This window comes from Ammospiza nelsoni, chromosome 9 (genome assembly GCF_027579445.1).
Source record: "Ammospiza nelsoni isolate bAmmNel1 chromosome 9, bAmmNel1.pri, whole genome shotgun sequence".
NCBI lineage: Eukaryota > Metazoa > Chordata > Aves > Passeriformes > Passerellidae > Ammospiza > Ammospiza nelsoni.
This window is the reverse complement of record NC_080641.1, coordinates 21,047,506-21,072,468: the sequence shown is the minus strand read 5'-3', so window position 1 is coordinate 21,072,468 and position 24,963 is coordinate 21,047,506. Positions and strand designations below refer to the sequence as shown.

At 39.3% G+C, this 24,963-nt stretch overlaps 1 protein-coding gene across 2 annotated transcripts in view; it reads left to right on the top strand.

Annotated features, from left to right (window-relative positions):
- Positions 1-19,116: 19,116 nt before the first annotated feature.
- Positions 19,117-24,963, top strand: part of PKN2 (protein kinase N2) — a 54,665-nt gene continuing 48,818 nt past the window's right edge. Inside the window, exon 1 of one of the 2 annotated variants that reach the window (XM_059478034.1) lies at positions 19,117-19,422. In XM_059478034.1, the coding sequence (XP_059334017.1) occupies positions 19,375-19,422 (48 nt within the window). In that variant the 5' untranslated portion in view covers positions 19,117-19,374. The remainder of the gene's footprint in view (positions 19,423-24,963) is intronic. The other variant, XM_059478035.1, reaches the window with a different exon arrangement.

The window sequence follows — 24,963 nt, the reverse complement described above, 5'->3', positions numbered from 1 at the left end:
TGTACTCAGGAGGTCTGGAAGATGTACTTTCTGGGAGAAGGTGGCTCAGTGCTGATAGGGGTGCTAATATAAACTGTATATGAGACTATTGTTATCATTTTAAATTAAAGAGATATATAGTGAGTCCTTCAGCCTTTCTGTTCCCCAAAGTCAGTATTTTATTGTTTTTAAAGCTTTGCGTTGACACAGTGCCGACCAAAGGCAAACACTACGAAATACAAGCACAGACCCAGCATGTCACTTTGCAAAACAAAAATAGAATGGGGAAGAAGTGCTACAATGCCATGCAAAACATCTCTAGGCCTAACTTTAAAAAAAGACAGTTTTATATGGAATGGATTGCTCTTAACCTAGAAAAAGAAATACATTCAGAGAACTGGAAGAAAAACAGTGCCATACACTATTACATAAAAAAATACCTTAGCTAAACTGTAGCATTCTATAAATGATTGAATTTAGATTAAATGAAGAACTGCAAATACCTGAACACTGAAAATTACTGTCTTTTGTTACAATCCATAAGAAAATAGCCTAAAACTGGAGGCAGAATATTTTGAAACCATGATATTTTGGAACTTTGCTTAAAATATTTAGCCACACACAGAGAACAGGAGTGGTGTACTTGAGATTGGAGGAGTTGTGGGGCACTGGACTACAAAACACACAGGGCCACAAACTGATCTGGGATTAGCACAGGGCAGTAGAACAGCCTTTGATAATCAAGCCTCAGAAGAGTATCAGACTAAGAGAGAGCTGCTCTTGTCTGTAACAACTTTATTAAGCAAACCATTGACATTTCCCCATATCTAACCAGAAAAAAAAACCAAAAGCAAAACAAAACCACAAATGAACAAAAAAAAAAACACCCGCACAATCAACAGACAACCTTTTTATTGATTATGCCTTTCTTTTTGAAGAGCAAATTTTCAAACAGCATGGGGCAGCCTAAATAGTACCACTATAAGCCTAGTCCAGACTTGCAGTGAATTCAAGAAAAGAATTTTCCATTTACATCGCAGGTGGTCTCACTGGGCCAAGTTTACAGAGAGCACATCCCTGCAAACGTAGTCAAGCTGAAAACAATGGCCCTGTTCACACAAGTCCAATTTTGTACAAGTAACGTGGTAGGAAGGAAGGTGTCCAGGATACAGTGCTATTGATAACTTCTGTGGCACAAAATCACCTCAGCAAAAAAGAATCAGGCTGCATGTGCTAAAGGTTAAAAAAGAAGAAAACATACTTTACTGTATAACAGACAAAGTAGAGTGCCTTTTTATATTTCCTTATCACACAACCCCCAAAATATGGAAAAAAAATTCACTCAGCAGTTCCAATCATCCATCCAGCATGAAAATAAGTGTTTCATAATAATTTGTGATGGTTCTCAAACAATAAAGAAAACATGCAAATTACACCAATACAATAAAGACTCGATTATGCAACTGTTCTGCCTCCTTCACTGCAGCAATAAGCAAGCAAATAGAGACTGAATTGAACACAATTTATACTGCAAAAGAATAGTCACTTGGGTTACTGCTTCGGCTACTTAAAAGAAATAATTTTGGTAAATCATTATAATTAGGACACCCTATTTAAAGTTTATATCAATGATTTTGAGACTAATTTCATCATGCTTGTGCTCCCCTTCCCGATTTTCAAGACACAATTGCTTTGCTCTCAAAAGACAGCAGAATACTTTTTACAAAATGTGTTCAGTAAATTTTTAAGACTGTCAGCATTCCATTTTTGAGGATTAGTATCTTGAAATTATCTTCCCTAAGTATTTCTATGTAAGAATACCTACACATATTAGAATTTATAAGCCTTTTTTTAACCTCATTACAGTCAATGGAAGTTAAGTACAGGCTTAAATGTATTCTGCTGTTTTTCATCCTGAACCAGGATATTCCATTGTGTTTTAGACCAAGAAAGAACAACACTGAAAACTATGTATCAGGCAGCTTTCAGAGTACACATACAAGATATGCTATACAAATCGTGGCACTATGCTAATAAAATCAGTTATTTCTTTTCTCATGCTGTTGTAAGACACCAACAGTGTTGTTTTTGGGGTTGATCAGAAGAGAAAGACTCCTTTTATTCAGCTACACAAAATCTAGGTTTAAGAGAATGTTTCTCTTTCCTGGTTTCTTCTCAGAGCAATGGACTTTCTCACACCACTGTGGATGAGAATCTACATTTAAAATTTGATTAATTAATGTGCTAGAAGCAGCATTAACTCATCCTGCAGCCCCTAGGAGCTGTGTCAGAAGGGGTCACAGAGCACTGGTGCTGGCCAGCAGCCAGTGACAGCATGGCGAGCAGCCAGCCATTCTGCTATGAACTGGAGGGGGTTCCTGAGGCAATTTTAAACTTTTTCTGTATTTCCACCTTTATTGCAGCTCAAGATCTCCTGCAGAGTTTGCATGTACAGCTTATGGATACTAAAGGTATGCTTTTATTTCACTGAATGCTTTCATAAAGAAACCAAATCAACAGTAAGATTTTTCTACAGCTTCAGGAAGCTTAGGTGCATGAACTTCTTTTGGCCACATCACATCCACATCTAAGACTTTGCAGAATTGAAAATTAAAGGTAATTCATGCTTTCCTCCCAAGCTGAGAAAAACAAATAGAGGAATTAGTAATACTATCTTGTCTAAATTCTCTATTTAGGAGAAAAATAATCTTTGTTACAGTTTCCTGTACTTTAACATTCTTACCAATGAATTACCGGATTTGGTCCTGAAACATTCTGCAGCAAGATTTGGAAAATTTGTGCATACCTTATGAAATGAAACCAAGTTACACATGGTTTCTGAAGAAATAAAATAATAATTAAAAAAAAATAATTAAAGCTTGTACAGAATCAAAAGAGGCAGCATGGGTTATGGAGAAAAAAATGCACCTCAGCATACTACAAGAGTAGGCAATATCACCAACACATCACTTTCTCATACATATTTATAAAGGTCCATACATAGAAGCACCTGCCCACAAATACACAACACACAAATCCACAGCTCTTTGGGAAATGGACTTTGTATAATCTGATAGAAAAACTTTACTGCAGCATGCTTGAAAATAGATTGAAAATTATTGCCCCACTTTGAACATTTCCTGAAATACACTGTAATATCAGTACAAAGCTGACTGCATCAATCAGGTATCTTCAGATGCTTCATTTGATTTTTCAGAGAGATGAGAAAGCAACAAAGTGACTAGACCAAGCAATTCCAGGTACTTATAGCACATTAATCAATTTGAAATGAACTCCTTTTGTCTGCTGCTGCAATGGTTTAGAAGATATTTCCTAAACAAATAGATAATACTTTCTTTTCTATTACAAGTGATCAAACTCTGAGACTTATATAAGAATTTTTTTAAACCCACAACACAATACTAGTGCTTTTCTTTTTTTATTAAAGAGCATGCTTACAATTGTGAAATCATGGTTACAGAAGTTCAAATAAAGCTTATTTTTTAAATTCTATCTGACCTTGGATTTGACAAAATTGTATATGGGTCAAGATTATGAAAGGGCTTTCATTACATGAAGTTATCTAAGTATTGTTCAGACTGGTTTTCAGGATGAAATACTAGCTGAAGTTTGTATTTACTTCATGTGCAATCACTTTAACCTTGCTATTTGCACAGCAGATGTCTTCTTCACAAGACTACAGAAGCTATTGACTATAAATCTTGATAAGATAAGCTGTTCATTCCTTCCTTGTCAGAGCACTCTAAAAAGTAGCATAAAAGAAAACAATTACTGAACTGAGGCAAATAGCAACCGTTGATCCTAGAGTTCTTATGGGGTCTTCTATACAGCAGCTTCTGACCAAGTCAAACCAGCAGAATTAGAATCCTTGCAGGAAGGTCATTAAACAGAATTTAACTCATTTGTGACATTTCATTCATATGAACGCCAAGACTGCAGTTACAATTTTTCCAATTGCCACTATTCCTGAAATCTCAATAGTTAAAAGAAGATTAAATAAGCATAGTAATTCAGCTACTTCCTTTATCCTTGCATCTTAGCCATTCAGTCATCAGTGACACAATGTGTGGTTATAGCAGGAATGGAAAAGCTTATATTCCCCATCCTAGTGGGGAAGAGAGTGGCCAAGGCTGCCAACTCCACAGTTTAAATTAACAACAGCCTCCACTGAGTGCTTTCCACTATCTCTGGAAATAGTTTTGGAAAGCAGGTTCCATCCATTTTTCTGGTTTACTGATTTAAAAAGTTTGTTCCACTTACAAAAACAACATCAAATCAGCATAAGAAAGTCTGAGGACCCCAGCTTCCTATTGAGAGCAGAAAGGTAAGAAAAATACACAGCTGGTGATATCTTGGCCATGAGTGTCTTCACCAATAATGGTTAAAAAAAAAAATGGATAAGGTGAACTGCCCTGTGGAGAAGGGAAGATTGTTCCTTCATTGGAGAGCTATTAACATGTTCTAGGAAAAGTTGCTAATTCAACCCAAAAACTTTGGCATTTTTGAATTGAAATTAGTGGCCTTCAGAGAACTCACTGTAAGGACAAAAGTATTATCTTTTTAATCTATCTACATAAGGTGAAACAAAAAACCACCACTCCTGTTATTTCAATTATCTTCTACAAATGAACTTTCTTGAAATACAAACCTGATTACGCTTTTAGTTACATGATGCTAATGAGCTAATTAACAGCCAGGTTATTTCCTATTGACTTTCTGTGGGCTGCCAACTCATTGATGCTAAGCAGCAAAAGATGCATTATGACTGAAGTCTTTTTTTTAGATAGGATTCCATGCTTTGACATAAAATATTCTACAGCCTTTAGACATCTGGGAATCTCAGAACAAACAGGAAAGTTATCTGCAACCCTACCTTCAAAGATGACTTAATGGATGAAATAAAAAATAATTGGCAAAGCACACAAGAATGCCGTAAGATAGTCCCATCTTTAAAGCACATGTGCAAAGGGACAGGCCTCAAGAAACAACAATAGCATTACTATACATAAATTAGTCAGATAATCTGTGTATACTCAGCCTAATAAACTGGATTTACTCAATTCAAACAGGATTCTGCAGTGGTAAGACCATAGTCACTATTTGCATGCAGTGCAGCCTCCTTTGCCTGTGTGCTGTTGTTAAATCTTTCTGAAAAGCAGAGATTCCCTACTGCACTTTCTGAATTAAATGAAACAGAAATTGCAAAGGTATACAACCCTTTAATACTTAATTAGCTTTCCAATCAAGGAGTGAAACCAAGCAAGATTATATGATTATATACTGATGATATGACTGATCCATTTGGATTGTTATTTGTCACATTATTCTTCTCCAAGTGACCACAGAGACTTAACACAAGTAATGAGGAGAGCTATCCTTTGGTTGCTTAGAATCAGTTTAACACATTTGCTGGTGATTTTCCTGGCTTCCCCGTCAGCCCTGCCAAATTTCTTTTCAGCAAACTAATACCCAGTTATTTTTGCCAAGTCTTCAAGCTTTTAACTCAGTTAGAAAAGTATGATCTATCTGTTTTCAGAGGCTGTGAATCCACAATTTCCCATATCCTCACATGAGTGGCAGACCCTGCTATTTGAGCACCATAACCCCAGTGTTCTTTCCTAACTGCCACACACAGTAAAGCAATTGTTTTAGGTCATTTCAAAGTCACCTCTTGTGTGGAAGAAAAGAAAATAGTCATAAGATCAGATATGCAGCCTTGTGAGGATGGCAAGTTACATGGTGACAAGGTGGGTGAGCTGTAGAATTAAGTCTGTAACTGGGAAGCACTTCAATAGCCCTAGAAGCAGCAAACAATAAATGTGATGGTGCACAGGAAATTCATGATGCAGACCTATTTGCAGGAGAACATGCAGAGAGTGATTACTTCTTACAGCAAACATGACATAATACTATGTTTAAAGGAGGCAAATTTCAAACTAAGTTCAACATAATCTATCTATTCTTTTTAGCAAAACATCCTTGCACCTTAGGAAACAATCTCATTGCTAGAAAGCCACAGATGTTGTTTCTGTTTCTCAGTAAGTCGGGTGCGTTTTCTATAGCCTTGTGGGACACTGCATCCTCCTACAGTTTTGTAATGTAACACAGGCCTGTTACCTCTTCACACATACAAAATTGTATGATCCAGATGCATCAGCCTTCCAGACTCTACATTTGCTCAAATACAGTAACTACCAACTTTTAATTTTGGTTTGCACAAGACATTCCGATACATATAGCAGCTACATCTGCACATATATCTCAGCTCAATTCCCACAAGAACTTTTTTGGGACCTTTAGTCAGAGATTGAATTACTTGTCTTGCTTGTTGTGGGCACAATATACAGACTTTTTCCAGAAAAGCGTTGTTAAATAAGATCTATGTGCTTCAGGAGGACATCCTGTCTTTCTGTTGGAGCTTTCTACAATGTCCAGTTCTATACTCCAACACACAAATCTAATGCTAAACCCAGAAAGCAGACTGAAAAATGCTACTTCTAGGGAATGTTTGCCTCCATTGCAATCCCTTATTCTTGCATTCTTACAATTTGCAAATCACCTTGCATATCGCAACCCACTTCTTACTCACAGGAGAGGAGGGAAAACTTAAACCTCACAATTCTACTTTAGGAGAGTAACAGGACAAAATTCAGTTTAGAAACACAGAAGAAAAAAAAAAAAAAGGAAAAAATAAGAGAAGCAATTGAAAAGATAAGAGAGATTTAGAAGTCCTTGAACACCAAAATTTTTCCCTGCTATGCCTGGTTCATATCTCCAGCTGCCAGGCTGTCAAGTCTGAGAATAGCTGCTGTGACTGGAATCTGATAAGAAAATAGGATGCTCTGAGCAGCCATGTTTAATTAAACAGTGGGAAGTTCACATTAGCAATAAACAGGGGAAGTATCAGAAGTCTTGGCAAAAGCCAAGCACAGTGTCACTTCTCTGCTCTGTACCTAAGTGGTCCTTTTTACTGCTTGTCTTTACAAGAGAGCAGAGACAGTCAGGACTTCTACATAAGGATTCTTAGGTATGCTAATGAAATCCCATGTGACTCCACCTGTCCAGAATAAGAATGCCTAATTCTGCTTCAGATGTTCTGCTTCTAAAGCTTTGATTCACAATTTCACAGAAACATGGATGCAGACATGGAGAGCTTGATGGACTGAAAAAATGCCTCTCTGTCAACTTCTGCTTTGGTGGCAGTAAATCTACAAAGAAGCACCCAAATAGTCCACTATCTGTTCTGCAGTCATTAAAGAGATGGAATTAAAATAATTTCAGATTAGCTACAATAACAGGACTGAAATTATTCCTGAAGATCATATGGTATCAGAGGTTAAAAGCCCAAACCTGAGTAGAACAACTGAGTAGAATGTTTTTTTACCTGTCAGCATGGAAATATGCAGAAACAAGAAGCCACATGCTGGTTTTCTTTTTCACAGTACATGCCACTAAAACAGACACTAGTTTTGATTAGAGGGGAATGTGAAAATCAGTTAATTTCAATCAGCTAAGAGAAGGCCAACCATGGAAATACCACAGAAGTTAGAATATGATAATAAGAATCATAAGAAAGAAAGTTTAAGAAGGAGTTAAACCTGAATGAACTACAAAAATCATCAATGGTAAGAATATACTGAAAACAAACCAACCAAAAGAAAAGAAAAAAGTGTGGCATTTATTTCTTTCAGGGAGTTAACATCTGTATGATCAAAAAGGGTTGAATAATCATTAAGATTAGATTTCATTACAATCCACAATTAAAGAGGTCATCCATGCTTGGAGATCTAGAAGCACTTTTTGATGAAAGAGAATAAGTTGTTTGCCCAATTAAGTCATACAATCCAGCACTAAGCTTATGAAATAAGCAATCTCATACAGTAAACAACGTAAAATGCAAAATGCCACAAGACAGATTGACAGAATTAAAACTTCATGGCATTGGTCTAATGAAGAGGGTGCACAAGACCAAAATTTCAGAAACTTGGAAGAAAAGCAAGCTCTTCAAGTCCAGGACAATGCCAAAAAACTCCAACAGTCCAGGATAATGCCAAAAACCCAACAACTCTGCAGGTCCTGCACTGTCCTATGGAAGTTGTTCAGGGAAAAGGCTCAGATCAGATGGATCAGCACCAGTACTCTCAGTAACCTGCAAAAAGACAAACACGCTCACCATTTTTGTATCCATCCATAACATTTTTAAAAATACATACTCTGCTAGAAACCAAGGAAGTTTACAGCAGCAGAAGCAAAGATGAAGCCTAAAGAAAAAGTGGTCAATGCCAAATATTTATTTACACTGCATGTCGATAACAGCCAGGTTCTGATGAGTACATCTTGAAAAAAAATTGAGGAGTATACATCAAGTACTGCCTCCCTCAGTGCACATGCTGACTGTTTCCTGGGACTGCTGCTGTTTGGCTCAGGCTTGAAACAATTATGTTTCATTACAAAAACAAGGCCTTTTCGATGGGATGAGAAATAAAATGGTAAAGATGTTTTCCAATATCAAAATCACTACAAAGACACAACAAAGCAAACCTAGAGAGGAGCAGAACTGAACCAGTACAAATCATCACAAGGCATACTCTCACAATGTATCTGCCTCAGAAAACAAGAAAGATTTCATATATGTATTTTTAATTAATTCAAAGAAAATTTCCACTGCTTTAAGATAAAGCACCATTCCATTTCACAGCAATTAATTATTTCTTCATGCACTGTTATCAGGATGTGCTACCTTGTATTTCAAACTTTGAAAGTTAAGCCAAAAGTACAACAGCTGAGGTTAAAATGCACACTGCAAGGAAACTTTACTTAGCATGTAGGGAAGTTACACAATTGTGATATTCAGTGGCCTGGGAAAGGAAGATAGGAATAGCAATCTGCAATTTTAAGTGACCAAGCTAATTGGGAAGAGGAAGTCTGGAAAAGTGCACTACAAGGTCTATGTTCCATTATTCAAGTGAATAATAAAAACAACAACAGTCTTGGAATACAATGCAACTCTTCTAGACTTTCAGAGCATTTTCTTAATATTAAAGGAGTATTTAGACATGAAACGAGGAGAGAATTCATTTACTAGGAAATTAAAGGTAGCAGATTAACCAAAACTGAAAAATTAATGACAAAAGTAAAGGACAGGGCAGTAAGCAAGTCCAATGCACCTGTTACATTTTCAAGAACAGGCAACTTTCTTTTGAAAAATCTAATACTTAAAATTTGGACTTAAATTATTTTAGTTATCCCTTTTTCTTGCTTTTCATTTTTAAATGTTTTTTGTGTTCTGCAGGACTTCAGCTGCTGGTTGCACAATTTTGGGCTCTATTCAGAAACTGAAAAACAATACCAATCACCCTGAAAGTGATTCATTGTTCTATGATTTTGCTTTCTTAAGCACCTCAGTTCCCGTTAAAGCCAGCTGCATAAGGGATGACAGCCATGGGCAGCAAGAAATTTGCAGGTCTCCTCAAGAACTTCCTCTTTTTTGCTTTTTCTATTTTGTCTTTTCAAGGTGTTCAAAGGAAGAAAGCATCAGACATGTCTGGATTAAATCTTTTCTTGAACATTTTTCTTTTGAATTTTTTCCTGTTTTCATAGCTGGGAAACATAGGTATTTTCACTTTGATTGGCATAAGAATTCCAGTTGCTTACAAAGTATATTGACATTAACAAATCATTCAATTATTCATTATTATTATTATCAAAAGTACAGCATCAGTGCTAGTTAAGGCATTTGGATGAAACAATCTGCAACTGGTATTTCTCTCATGTTAAGACACGAGAGGCATCTCACTATGTATCACTATGCATCTCACCGTGGACCGGACTCAGTACATAATTCACTGGGTATTTTGTGTATTTTAACTCCTTGACAAAGAATCAGAGACTTCATCCTTATTGTACTATTTATGCAATCCAGCTTCTCTATTTTCCCCAAAAAAACCCAGTAAGGCACTAAAACCAAGATTTCAAAAGCAGTTGAGACATTTGGACACCTAAGGCTTGCTTCCATTGAAGTAAACAGTACAAATCATCAGAAGAAACTGGAAAGAAAATCCAAGTTTGTACCTTGTCACATGTGCAGTTCCCTTGGTAGAGAGCTTCCTATGTAAAAGAAGAATTCAATCTTAAATTCTTAAGAGGCATAATTGTTACTAAAGAGTAAGAATCACTAAAGAAAAATGTCAGTTTAGAAGATAGCCACTAGATGGAGCAATTTAATATTAAGATTCCATTTATAAAGATTCTTTTACCTTTCCCATTACCGATTGATTTTTTCCTTTTTATGCTAAGGACACTTAGAAATACTTGTCCTTGCATATTATGCAAGTAAAAGGAAAATTGCATATGAATAAACACTAATGTTTCTGTGTTTTGCCTGTATTGAAGCAAAGACTGGAACCAGTGGAAGGTAAAGTGGAATTCTAAACTACTTCTGTTAAACTGTTAATTAATCCACCAATCTACATTTCCTAATCTTGAGAAACATTAGGCATTAAGAAATATTAAGCAGTTTATCAGAATACTATGCTCTCTATTCACCAGACACCTGAACTTTTTGCCAGCAGACATCATTCTATCCTATCCTGAACTTTGGCCAAACTACTATATAGTTAGAATTCTTCTATATTTTAGTATCAAACTCAGAATTAAGAATATTTTGTACTGACACAAAAGGAAAAGAGACTTGACCTCATTAGCTTGAGTCCCAATTTACATCAGTTGTATCTAAGATGGCTGTAGAACTACAGTGCCTTCTGTCAGTGTAAGATCAAAAGTTGAACCTTTGTCTATTTATATTTCTAATGTTCTTTTCAAGCAACAATTTACAGTTGTTACTATCCAAAGTACCTCCTGATAGCATCTATCTGTACCTTGTGAAGGCAATATGTATGTTTAAAAACAGAATAATGGTGTTGTTGCTGAATGCCGCTCTGAGGCACCAAGAAAGTAAATCCTCAATGATTACATGGGTCTTACAATCCTTCTTTAATACTGGATTTGCTGGGAAAAGGGGAAGGAATAAACACAGTTAAGGACAGCCTGTGAACAGCAATCCCCAACTGGCCTCTGCTTTCTTCTTTTAAAAGACTTCTGTTATACCATACTTACAAAATATTCATATTTCTGATTGATAAGTATGATAATCTAAGCATCATGAACGGTCTACAGCATCTAAAGTCTGCAAACATACAGTATACCTTTTAATATCCTTCCTATTAATGAACTTTTCTAATGTTAAATCAACCTCTACCTGCATAGCAGGTGCAATTAGCAGGTCCATGGTGAAAGTCCATGCTTTTATTGTCTAGATGTGGTGCTTTCTTCCAAGAACTGTTACTATGATCTATGATTAATGATACACAAAATCCAAACACCAGGCTGTTTATACAACTATTAAGGCAATTGTGCATCTCTCTTAGAGAAGTCAGCCATGGTTCTAAGGTTTCTGAAGATGTATCATTGATATATCCCCATCATTTCCATCATTATCATGACCACATTTAGCACAGGTTCAATTAATCTAATCTCTTATCTCGCTTATCTCAATCAAATAGTCATTAAGGACATTGCTGTTCCATGGCTTACTAGATGGACTCAGAATGAAGAGAAAGCATTTAGGACAGGAGGAGGGTAAACCTTATTATTTTGTTTTGAGATTACTACACTTCATTTTTATGCCTTGCTCCATCACTGCACTACTTCCAGGGAGGAAGAGGGGTGTATGCAGGCAAGAGAAGAAAGCAAAGAGCAAGCCAAGAATGAGCATGCTGCATTAGCTGGAGACACTTCTGGCATTTGTGTAAAAGCTGCCTTCATTAAAACTGACATGTTAACACTGCAGCACACAAAAACATAAATGAACATAAACAACATCCACATAATCACATTTCAAATATCAAACCAGTATACTTCAGACCTCTCCTCCATTAAGTCCACCTCAGCGATTGCCTCTGGCTGACTGCTCCTTGACAGGGTAGTGACAGAAAACAGATCAAGGCCCCAAAACATTTTCCCCCACATTTTCCAGTGGCTTCTATGCTCATTTTTCTTATAAAGAACAAACAAGTTCACTAACTGCAAACTACCTACTAGAAAAATCAACTTGAAAGTGGTTTAGATTTCATTATGTGATGATAATAAATTGTCCTGGTTTAGGACAAATTAGGGGAAATTCAAAGCCAAGGCCAGACTGACAGTGTGGGATTTCAGTGAATCCATTTCAAGCAACTTAACCCAAACTGATTCAGCTTAGTCCTTGAGACCTCCAGGGTTAGCCTAGAACAGAAGAGCCACGACATAAAATCCTCACAAGAAAACACTTCACACTTTAAGAAAACACTGGCACCTATGTATCTAAGCATATTAAGAGAAGCACAAGAATTTCATTAATCTCTTAAATGCCAAATCACTTCACTTTCCAGTCAGAAGAGTCACTCCACAAGTAACTTTGTAACTAGGCTTCAGTACAGAAATCTAACCTAAGAAATCTCACCTAAGCCTTTCCACCTTGTGTTTTTTTTCAGAAAACATGAAAACACCAGCAGATGCTCTCACACAAGAGAAAACACCTTTGAAGAACTTGAAATGTGTGGAAATTACAGCTAGTTCAAAAGGTGATAAGTGTAATTAACTTCCCTGCTCACTTGTGTTACAACCATCCCTCTCCAGGGATGGGGGAGAAAGAAGAAAGAAAAAGAAGAAAAAAAAGAAGAAAAAAAAAGAAGGGAGAGAGAGAGAGAGAGAGAGATTAGTCTGACTTCCCCTTATGTTTAAATAACACTTAATTAAGGGGAATGCATTGTAACAAGCCATCTCTGAACCACAGGGCTCATAAGCAGAACATTAATGAAAGCAATGTAAAGTTGCACTAAATTACATGACAGCAAGTTTGCTACAGCCTAAGAATAAAAAGAAATTGAAGGTGAGGGATATAAGACAAGGAAGAGTGAGGGGGAAGTTCTAACATATTTGGTAGCAGAACTTTTTGGAATGTTTTTCTCTTTATATTGTTTGATGCAATTGTGATTTTCTCAGAAAGTTTTTAAGCTCTCTTCTCTCCTGGGGATGTCCATCCCAGCAGAGCAAGAATGCAATTAGAGCCAGCTACAAACCTGCCAGGTAACTCTTGTTCTAAGTGCTCATTAGATGAAGATAGACCTGCCCTTTTAATTCAGAGACATTGCCTACTAAGTACAAGTTAATAACTACTTAGGACTTCAGTCCCTGACAGAGTTACATATGCGGGCTACTGTCTCTGAGAAGAGATAAAGACATGCAGGAAAAAAACAGCCGTCAGGTTAATCATGACCAGAAATCATTACCATCTAAGCCTGAGTGTCTGATGAAGTCTGTTTCAGGACTATTCAACACAGTTATTTATGTGTCCACAAACATATTAGAGCTGAGAAAACACTGGTGTATAGATGCTGTACCACCAGACACGTCATGCAATGGACTCACTTCCTGGTTTTGTCAGTCTTTGCTGCAGATTTCAAAACAGCAAGTTCAAATTGGTTGAGGACTTCCAGAACACGAGGTGAGACAAGTCTGTTGATAGCACGGTGCAGAAGGAAATGGACACAATCTTCTGACTTCTTTATACCCTGCTGTAAGCTGCTAGCAAATCTGCAGTGTCATATTTCTGAAAGCAACAGACTGCCCATAGGCAGGTCAAACCCCACATCACTAACATGCCAGAGACATCCCTGCAGCAGCCTTTCAAGCACAGACCTCTTTTGTAAAGATTTCTCTGGGTAAGCCATGTCTGACTCATCCCTTGTAACACATTTCCCTTTCCTCCAAATGCAGACTGGGATTTCAGCTGAAGTTGTAAAACTTTTTTATTTGAAAAGCTTTTTAGAGGACTTGATTTTCCTAGAATCACAGGAAGTTGCACACCTTACTGCTGCACAAGAAAGTCCTTCGATTATCTCCTGAGCCTGAATTTTCTGATGTTTATTCATAACAACTTTAGGTCACAGTCAGCCACCTACATTCCTTCAGGAAATCAGCCTTCTTCATAACAGGATGACATATTTGTCATCTTGCCTTGTTTTTGTAACAAACTAAGATATTTTCCCCTAGTCACCATTTGAAGTAATGTGCTTGCAATTTACAGAAATAAAGCAACGAGACCAGGAACTACCCAGAGGTACAGCTACCTTGTTTGGACTGATTTCTTATCTACATTGTTGAAAATAAGGTCTTGATGTTACCAGTGATGCACCAGGCCCTATTCACTTCAGCAGAGTCAATGAAAGCACAAGAGTCCATCTGGGCAGCTCATTTGCAGAAACAACAGCAAGTATAATAAGCTGGATCCTACAATCAAGATTAATTAGAACCACTGGGACTTAGCATACGTGTAGAGATCAATAATGTTCATCCACTTGTGGGCTCATAGCCTTAATGTAATGACATAATGCATTTTGTTATTACTTCAAATAATCCAAGCTGATCTCCTCTAGGGAAATGAGGTCTGATCTCAACAGCTGGTTGTGCACAGGTATGGCTCTCCTCTCCCCAAGGTACCAGTGACACTAGCTGGCATAAGGCAGACTTCTCCTCATAAGAGAAGGATAGAAAAGAAAAACAGCAGGCCATAATGAACAGGAAAGAACCTCCTTCCCCTGGAGCACTCTTTTATCACTGACTGTAAGTCTTCCCAGGGTCCAGAATTAATAAAACAGATAGTAGGATAAAGTTTGTTGCACTCCACACCTCATAACATATGCCTACACTTAGCCCTGGGTAATAGTATGTAAACATAGAAGACAAATTTTAAGCAGAAAGTGTGCAGCAATTGCTAGGAGGGTTATGATTACATCACAGTAATCCACACAGAAGTTGTAAGATTAGTTGTGCAATTAAAAGAGTAATAAAGGAATAGTTTACGTATACAAGAAATCTGCAAGCACCACAAAAGCTAAATAAATGTAGGTAATCATTTTAGTTTTCTGTTTGTGATGTGCCATAAACTCATCCCCTTCACTGGCACTGGTACATCAACATGCTGTCATGCTCTCAGGAGCCTTTTCTTACACAGATTTCCCTTGGAGAAATCTGAGGGAAAGGCAGGTAATTAACTCCTGAGAAGTGCTATGAAAGAAGTGAGTTTTCAAAAAAACAAAATTATCCACACTTTAAATTTTTTTAAATTTTTTATTTTCTCCTTTATGGCATTTTCTTTAATAAACACCTGGAAATTGTTGATCTAAGAAATATTATTATATACATTTATTTTTTTGTCTCAAGTTTTAACCTGGCCTAGACATATTTATTCCTAAATCTATTGGAAAATGTAATATTGGAAGCTTTATAAAACCAAGATTACTCCTATTCCCACAATTATTTGCGAAGCAGAACAAGAACATGGAAAGTACTATTCTTCACTAATATGCTATTTTTTCAACACCGTTGGGCTGAAGTAAACAAATAAAGGCAAAGATGTATACATTCTCCATCTCATTTTTCTGTGCCTCATAGTTCCAGAATTTTGTTTTTAAAAGATCCAACTTCAAGGGTTAACTATGCAAGAGTAACATTGCTTTGTCTAGAAGTCAGGGACAATTAATGGTTACATTATTAAAAATCTGTTGTGGTGGTGGTAGTGGTTTGAAGTTGTTTTCATTTAACTAATGTTGGGGCTACATTTGTTTTATATAGTTAGTTGCCTTTATTCCTAAGTGAAAGAACTTAATTCTATCCCAAAGCTGACTTGAAGTATGAATTTTAGCATTCCTGCTTCATGAGACAAGGGATTCCTTTAACAGGTATCAATATTACTTGCAAAATCAAATAACCTTTACCCCACTCCATTAACAAGGTTACCAATTCTTAGAGCTTGTCCTGTGCTTAGAAAGGTGGTGAGCTGGCCTAGTATTGCTCTGCCCCGCTCATCTATTAAGAGCATATGTAGCATCACATCCAATTTCTCCTTTCCAAGAGTTTAAATTTGCCCATATCTAGGCACATCTCTACATTGTTGTCCCTCTAGACCTACATCACTAATTTAAACAAGCAAGATTAACCAAAAGCCTAAAAAAGAAATTACATTTCTTTCCTGGTAGAGTTTTGCCAGTAGTAAGTATAAGCATATAATTAACACCTATCTGGTGCTCTTCACATGTCAATCCTCATTTCTATATGCATCACTAAGTGAAAGTAACTCTTTCTTAGGTGATACATTGGACTAGTTAGAACTATCCTAAAAATACCCTTGATTTTGCTTACAGTATCCCAAACATTTACATAAAGTGTTCTGTACTGTGCTTAAGGGTTCATAAGGTGTGTTTTGTACCAGGAACACTGAAAGTCTCAGCTATTCATTTTTCCAGGTCTTTGTGACAAAACTTTAATAACACAACATGAAGAAACAATTAAAGGGTTTAGCCAATACATTGACATCCATTTCATTCAGTTTGCTTTCCTAGCTTGCTAATTGACTGCAGGGATGAGCTAACAGAATAATGGCTGAAGAGATTGGTCTCAGATATTTTAAGGCACAGGCTGGACTCAGGATTCCATATAATGCTAAATTCTCAGAGTTACGTATTTAACTGCCTTCTATTTCGGGACTCACTCGGAATGTTCCCTCTTGCTCAGCAATTCACTGCCACAGCACTTAAGTGCAGAGCTACAGTTTTCAGGACTGCCTCATACGTTCCAGACTCTAAAGGAAGAATTCTTAAGAATCAGAGCTTTAGCTAAGCTAATATGTTTTACCAAACCAGTTTCTCTTTAGATTCCTGTGCCACTACACTTCCATCAAAGAATCTAGGACTGTGTCCTCCCAAGCTGTGCAAGTAACATTTGGAATACAAAAAAGGATTACACGCCTTGTCTTGACAGGAGCAATAACATGCTCTAGGCTACACTCAACAGGCAGCTAGGCCAAGCATGAACCAAAGCCAGCTGCCTGTTTTACAGAGAACCTCAAAGCTTCACTAACTTTGCTGACACCCACTCATATATCTATGAATTTTCTCTGGTGCACAATCTGTGTTTCCCTCTGACCACATCTTGTAAATGAGACATGCAAGCATATTGATTCTTTTTCCTTTGCAATGGGACCAGGCAAGGTGAGCTGCAGTAATGGAGCACATACGTGCTGACAAGTATATGAAGTCACCAAGTCACAGAATCCAGTGATTTCTGATTACCTCTTTATATCCTTAAACATTTATTCTCAAAACCAGTTCAAATGAAGTTTAAACATTAGGAATCATTCTATCATGGTCAAAATGAGAAATTATTATATAATAAGTCTTTCTTTCCCCATCCCACCCATCCCATTTGTACGCACTGTGTGCCACAAGTCATGGCATGGCTGTGGACAGGGGCCCAGGGAAACAGCACTGATTCATCCCACTGGCACTGAAGCTGGGCCAGCACACATCTCACTGGACAAGAGCCTTTCCAAAATAGTGACTTTTACACAATCAGCAAGTCAAGTTTTCCTCTGAGCCTGTAATTGCCTGGCCACACAGGACAGAAATTAAGCCATTGGCTTCACATGGACTAAGTCTAGACATAAATTTGTGTATGTGAAAGATTATGAACTGTATCAAACAGCTACTTACATGCAAGTCAGCGAAACTGTCACTTCAGTAAATATATGCATTGTTACTGTAGAATTATCTTAATATTTCTTTTATGTGAAACTGTGTGCATGTGTTCATAAATTCTTTTCTACTGCATGGTAGTACCTCAGATTGCCAGGCTTATTTGGTGCTCAACAGTGGAAGTATAAGCACACTTAAAATGCTTCAAATTTGCTAGGAGCAGTAGTGATAATTTAATGTTGACTTCTGCCATTCTTAGTTCCTCAAGAAAACAAAACAAGCCAACGCTCCAAATGCATTAACTTGCATTCCTAGAGCAAACAGACTACTATTGGTCTGTAGCCATACAGAGATGCAGTAGCATATACAGAGCCAATGCTGATGATGCTTGCATGAAATTGAATCTATTGAAAATGTCTCAGCTTATAAATTTTACATGAACTGCATAGAGGAAAAAAATACAAAAAAAAAAACAAAAAACAAACAAACAAACAAAAAAACCCACCAAACAGCTATAATTGCTTCCACAGAGCATTTTGCATTAGTCCAATCAGCCGAATCAAATATTAGGGTGAAATGAGAAAGTGCGTGGGTACAGAGTCGCCAACAGAAAGCACACGTTTAATGGATAGGTGAAGAAAACCACCAACCCTCGGCACAGGCAGGAAGCCGAAAAGAAACGGTCTTGTCACATGGCGCCACGAGGAAAGAGAAACCATTTCCTCCAGACACTCTAACCGATTTTGAAGCTCTGAGAAGCTTATTACTCTGCACATTAACTGAACAATGCCAACCCCCCAAAAAACTCACCAAGCATCCCAAGTACAAATGTTTAGCCCTTTAAACTGTTAAAAACGGCATTTACAGCCCCCACTCACCACAACCTCCTGGGCCACTGCTCCAGGTCCCCAGGGCGGCAGGTGGCTGCTTGAGACAAGCGTGAACTCTCCTTCCTGAGCTACCTGCCTTCGCTACCCAACAAACTGAGGGCTTCACCTGTCTCCTGGGCCCGGGAGAGCCGAGCCCCTGCAGCCCCCAACACCAGGAATGTGCCACACGCCCCCAAAACCCCACCACCACTGAAGGAAAAGACATGATTCCCAGAGCTGGAGCCTGCCGGATGGGGAAGCGCAACTAGCGGAGCGTGCAAGGAGAGAGGGGCGAGGCGGCCGCGGGGCTGAGGGGAGTGGGGGGAGCGAGGGGCTGAGGGCAGTGAGGGGCTGAGTGGCCTCGCGCCCGCCTTCCCGCGCTCGGCGCCTCGCGCCGCTCGGCCCGCGCGGGGCAGGTGGGGCGGGGGGCGCGCGCCGCTCTCCGCCTCCGAGGGAGCCCGCTCTTCCTCCCCGCTCAGTCACGTGCTCCGGGAGCCGCAAAGCGGCGACGCCTTTGCGACAGGGTGACAGCCAAATGGTGCGACATCGGCGGCGGCCGCAGGCGCAGCAGCCGCGGCGGCCCCAGCGCTGCCAGGGCCGAGCGCCGCGCCCGGGCGGGGAGCGCACGGCGGGCACCGCTCGGCGGGGAACGCACCGCGTCGCTCCGCGCCGCTCCGAGCGCGCCGCGCCGCACCGCCCCGCGGGGAACGCGCCGCACCGCGCCCCACAGCCCACCGCGACCCCCATGAGAGTAGAGGGGTCGGCGGCGGCCCCCCCGCGCACCCCCGCCCGCCTGCCCGAGCACGGAGCGCTCCCCCCGCCCCCGATGCGCCCTTAGTCCCGGCCCCGGACCCGCCTCCCTCGCTCCCCTCCCCGCCGGCGGCGGCGGCAGCGGCAGCAGTAGCGCCCAGGTGCGGACTTCAAACCCCGGCGAAATGGCGTCCAACGCGGCCGAAAGGGAGATCCTCTTCACCGAGCTGCAGGTAAGCGGCGAGGGGCGCCGCCCCAGCCCCGCTCCCCTCCCCTCCCTTCCTGGCGGGGAGGACGGAGGAGCCGCCGCGCCCCGCCGCCCCCTGCCCGCCGCTCGGCGCGGGACGCCCACCCCAGCCCAGCCCGGGCCGGGGGGCCGGCGGAAGCCCGTGCCCACCCCGGGCCTCTTCCCGCTGCTCTCTCCCGGGAGCGGAGGCGCCGCCGCCCGGTCACGGCCCCACCCCGCCGCCGGCCGCGACCCGCTTTTGTCTGCGCTCGGCTCCCTCCTTCCCCCGCCGAGCGGCCGCGTCCCTCCGGCGGGGCCTGCCCGGGCCGCGCCCCCGGCCCCGCCGCGGCCCCGCCGGGATCTCCGTCCGCCCGCCCCGAGGCTGCCCGCGCCCGGAGCCCCTACGGAGGCCGGAGCTCTCGCCCTCTCCCCGCCCGGGGCACGGCGCTCGTCCGGGCCGGGCCCAGAGGGCTCCCGGTGGCCACCCCACGCCCGCGTCAGGGTCAGGCAAAGAGCCTCTCTCTCCTCTGGACACGGCACCGCGCAGGGGCCGAGCAGCTTCCTTCTTGTAGGCCTTGAACGCTGAGCTTGGGAAGAGGAGAAAATGGTGCGATCGACTTGATTTGTCACACGGCAAGGGTTCTTGTCACTACGAAAAAACAATCCCAAAAGACCCCGCAACACTGTTAAAGGTTGAAAGCTCCAGGCTTAGAGGTTTCCATCGCTGTAATTTGACCGGGTTTGGTTCCCTGTGCAACTGTTACTTTTCTTCTTGCCAGCTGCAAGGTTAGATGCAATTCCGGAGCTTCATTTTTGTGCCCTTATCTTTAAATGTCAGCACAACCTGCTACCTCTTCAGCTTCCTTGTTCTGAAGAAAGCTTGCTTTTCTTTTTTCTTTTTTTTTATTTTAATTGTACATCACTTAATCCGTGCAAATTGTTATGTTTACCCAGGCAAATAATGTGTCTCTGAATTTATTAGTTGGACAATGAACCAAAGTAAGAAGTCCATAAATGGAAAGTATTGAATTTAATGGTCAAATAAAAATTAGAAAGGCATGTCTTAAAGAAAAGTAATTTTATTTATGTAATGCTGTTAAGTTCTCCTGTAGTTCTGAATGTTGAAGGTGTGCTCACTTGAATAGCAAAGGAAGAGAAGGCACAATAGATGTAGGAGTCTTTTTAATATTGTAGCACATGAGATGGCTGAAGGCTAAGAATCCATCTAAAATGCTGAACTTTAATCAGTGGCTCAAAAGTGCCTAGGAAGAATCAGTATGTTAATACAAACTTGATACGATGATATATAAGCTTGTAAACCTGTTTGAAGTGGAGAGCTGTGTGAATAACTAACCATAGCAGTGTTTCAAGTAGGCTAAATGGAAACAGCATTTCTGTAGAAGTACACAAAGCAGGATTCCAATTACTTTAAACAGAAATGAGTGGAGATTTTTCTTTGGGGGGCATTGGAAAGTTGTTTTTGTTTTTGTTTTGTTACTTTTTTTCTTGAAAGATGAGATTGACAGTGATACTAATTAAAAAAACCCCAAAACTAAAATACCCCCAAAAAATCAGCCAAACAAAAAACCCACCAACCAACCAAAAAGCCTAGGATGAATTAGATTCTTGGGTTGCACTATCTGTTCCATTATATATGAAACTTCTGTATTAGTAAATACAGCTTCTTGCACACGACAGAAAGGTTAAGTTAACATGGGAATGCCAGTAGTGTTTAAGGTTTGTGAACTGCTAACTTTAAGGTATTTTTGAGAAGAACTTTCATAACAGAAAGAACTGCTGTAAAGATACTGTTGTTTGCCATGCTGTATATTAGCAGTGAAATACAAAGGCATCAATGTCGTTCTGCTTGGGAATACCTCAAAACAAATTGCTTTTCATATACCTGTACATAAACAAATTGCTTTTCAAATACCTGTACATCAAAGTTGCTTTAGTGGTATGGTCTGAAAGTAAAGGGAACTACAGTGGGGTGTGAGATACGCCATTTCACTCATGTTTCTTCAGGAGGGAACTTCCTCAATCATAAGAACTCTAACTTTAAAAGTGCCTATATGTGAAACAGACTTTTGCTTGCATATTGCAATCCTGCACAGAAAGAAGAGGAAGTTGAAGAATTCATGGCTACAGTAAAAGTTTAAAGGGTCAAGTCCATAGGTTGATCTAGATCATGGGTGATGTGTGGTCTAAGTGTTTTCTTAATAGACGTGAAAACTTACTGAAAACAAGCTAAACCCAGTGTAAATGGCAAGCTTGTTCCTGCCACGGGCTCTAAAGCATCAGTCGGTGATCAATATAACACGTTGCTTTGTGCTGTGCTAAGGGCTGTGTGCTCCTGGTTATGACAGCCCTGTGCACTCCAGCGTGCTGTAAGGAAACTGTTAGCTTGGGGTGAAGTTGATAGAGGCAGATCAGTAGTTATGAATCAATTGAATGCTCCTGGCAGAAAGATTAGCAGACTGGCACAATTACTGACTAACAGGATGTGAAGTGGATTCTGAGAAAATACGAAAAACGAAAGAACAAAGTAACTAGTTGCTAATAAGCAAGTGGTGAAACATAGATGCAGTACGTGTCCTTGTTTCAAAGGCTTAATTAAACAGGCCTTAAATAGACCCTAGATCTCAATTCTCACAATGAAAGTTTTGTATTTTAAATAAGTGATGCCATATCAGAGCAATTGCTTATAAATCTCTGCTAGCAAATATCCACTTCATATTTCTGTTCTGCTTTTTCTACAAAATATTGTATCCATTCTTGTATATTTTATTTTGCTTTAAACATTTTCCAGACTGATAGTGGTATGTAGAAAGTATATCTTGCCACTTAGCAAGTTTTAAACTTAAGCCTGTTCAGGGTGAAAAATGCAACGCTTATTTCTCAGTAGCTAGCAAATGCAAAGTACAAGGTAAACTTGGCAATAAGCAAATCCTCTTTTTAGTTTGTTCTGGTAGCTTCACCAACGAAATTGCCTGATTACTAAAGATTGAAAGATTACATAAAACCAGATTACCCTTTTTTACCTCCTTTTATCTCTAGTACAGGTTCTTTAGTAGGAGGAGGAGTGAGCTTGGGTAAGAACCAGTATTGCTGATGTTGCCTTCCCTTCCAAAATTCTGCTGTCCTTCTGTGGGCTTGCATCCCTTAGAACTTTGAACACCAGGTAAACTAGCCTCTCCAGTGCTGGCTCTCAGGTTAATTGCACAGTCTTTAACTCTTTGCTTCCTGGTGGAAGTGCCAACTCTGTTTCTTCAAAGAAATTAAGCTCTAACATATGGTGCTATAGTTTGTTAAATAAGGCATCCACAAAATAAAATATTTTCAAGTTTTTTATGGAAAAAGGTTTGGTTTGTTTTTTTTCAAATCATTATTAATATTTTTTTTGTGAAAAAAATATGTATGCTTTCTTGGCAGTGATGGTAGATGTCAGCATAGTAAATTGGTATGGCTGGGTTGACAGAAATTATTGCTTAGAGTATTTAAATGAAACCAGTGTGTATGCACAGTGATTACACTTGTGTACTTCTAGGTGTTCACTACCACTTCTTTTCTAGACAGTACTGTGAATCTTCTAAACTTGGGGCATTTATGGTTAATGTTACTGGATTTATTTTACAAAAAATTTCACTTCACTTAAAGTTGTGTTTTGTAAAGCAATACTTGTTTAATATCAGGAAAAAAGTACATTACTTGTGTTTATTTGCTTATATGAAATTGTTTGGTCAAGATAGAGAACTTGGGCTATGCCTTGAAATGAATAAGCATGTAACAAACCCTCCATTACTTCAAATGGAAATATTAAAGTCTCTTCCTAGAGTTAATTTTTCAAACTCAACCATCCTACATATTTTTGATATTACCGAACATTGTGAAAAATGTCTTTATACTGGTCAGCATAAAGGGACCTTTTTAATGGATATTTTGTTTTAATACCCTAGTCACCTAATTTCCTGAGGTGCTGCACTTAGCGATCATAAAGCATAAATTTCCTGACAGAATCATGTTCAAAGGCCATGGTATTTTTTTTTTTTAATAGTGATGAACAGTATCACAACTGAAATGTGTAAATTACGATTATATGATGGTACATCCAGTATAAGTTTTGGTTTGTTTTATTTTTCCATATCATATCTAGGGCAAGAATATATGTTAAATTAATGTGACTGAACAATGCTTAGTATTTTATTGGTCTGCATGATACAAATTGGACAGTTGAGTCTGAGGTTGTACAACTATGTTTTGTATATAAATGTGTATAAAATTGGATGCTTGTACTTGTTAAACTATTAGCTGGGACTCTGAAAACCTGTATTTCATTCCTGGCTTCTCTGCTCTCAGCTAGGTGACATTAGGCAGATGGCTTTGCTTACTCATGTCTCCATTTCCTCATCTTTAGAATAGAGGTAATGATGCCTGCTTTTTTTAGAGTTAGAAAGTACTGGGTATTTATTATTAGCTGTGGTCAAGTGCCTAAGGACACCGTAAAAAGGTATAAGTAACCTAATTAATCTGTTTTGAAAAAACATTGTAATTGGGCTGAACACTCAGCAGTAAGACTGCCTTCAAATAATATTCAGCTAGGACAGATTAGCTTTAAATAATTTTGAATTACTCTTGTTTCTTCCGGAGGAAAGAATGTCACATTCAGGTGAAAATATCCTGAACTAGTCAGTTGCAGTTTAGAAAGGATGTACAGCTGCTTGGGACTTCTTAGGTCCCTACAAATATTTTCACAATTGGTGGATTTAGAAAAGTACTTCAGGTTTTTTTTTCCATTTGTGGATGTATATACTCTTTAAACATTCCTGTGTTCAAATATTACATTAGCAAAATATGCATCCTGTTCTCACTGGAACATAAACAGTCCTTAAAATACCTTTTGGTAGGTGGATGGGTGGAGTTTTTTGTTTTGTTTTGGGGTTTGTTTTTTTTTTTTTTTTTCTTTTTTTGAATTCTGTTCATCTTCCTGTTAACACAGGAACTTGTATATCATTTAGACTTGTATACATTTGACTGAATTTTCTTTATCAGAGTAGCTGTCTTTTTGGGACCTAGATCTGTTACTTTAACTCAAGATAAATTATTAGTGATGGCTAGTAGAAAAGTATTTTGTTAACTATATGTAATAGCTCTTCTGGAAGAGTTTTATACATTGTGAAGGTCATTCATTACAGTGTAACCTAAAGCCTGCAGTAGAATAACTAGATAAATATGTCCTTGACATTGGCAAACAGTGGTTTGAGGGTTTCATGTTGGGATTAGGATTTCTTCATCAGTGCCTCAGTGCTGAATTAGAGACTAAGACCTCTACATGGATTCAGAGTAACAAAGTCTCCCACGTGCAGTGGAGGGCTCAGGATTTTTTTTGTACATACTTGTACAGCTGGTACAAATTGGTTGATGGTAGGCTTTTTGTTTTGTTTTTTCACTACATGGGTCCAGTAAGTGAAAGGGTTCAGGAACAGACTGAGCTGAAGCATCTCTTATGAGACTTTACTGTAGCATGGACAAAGCATTTGTATGGTACTTT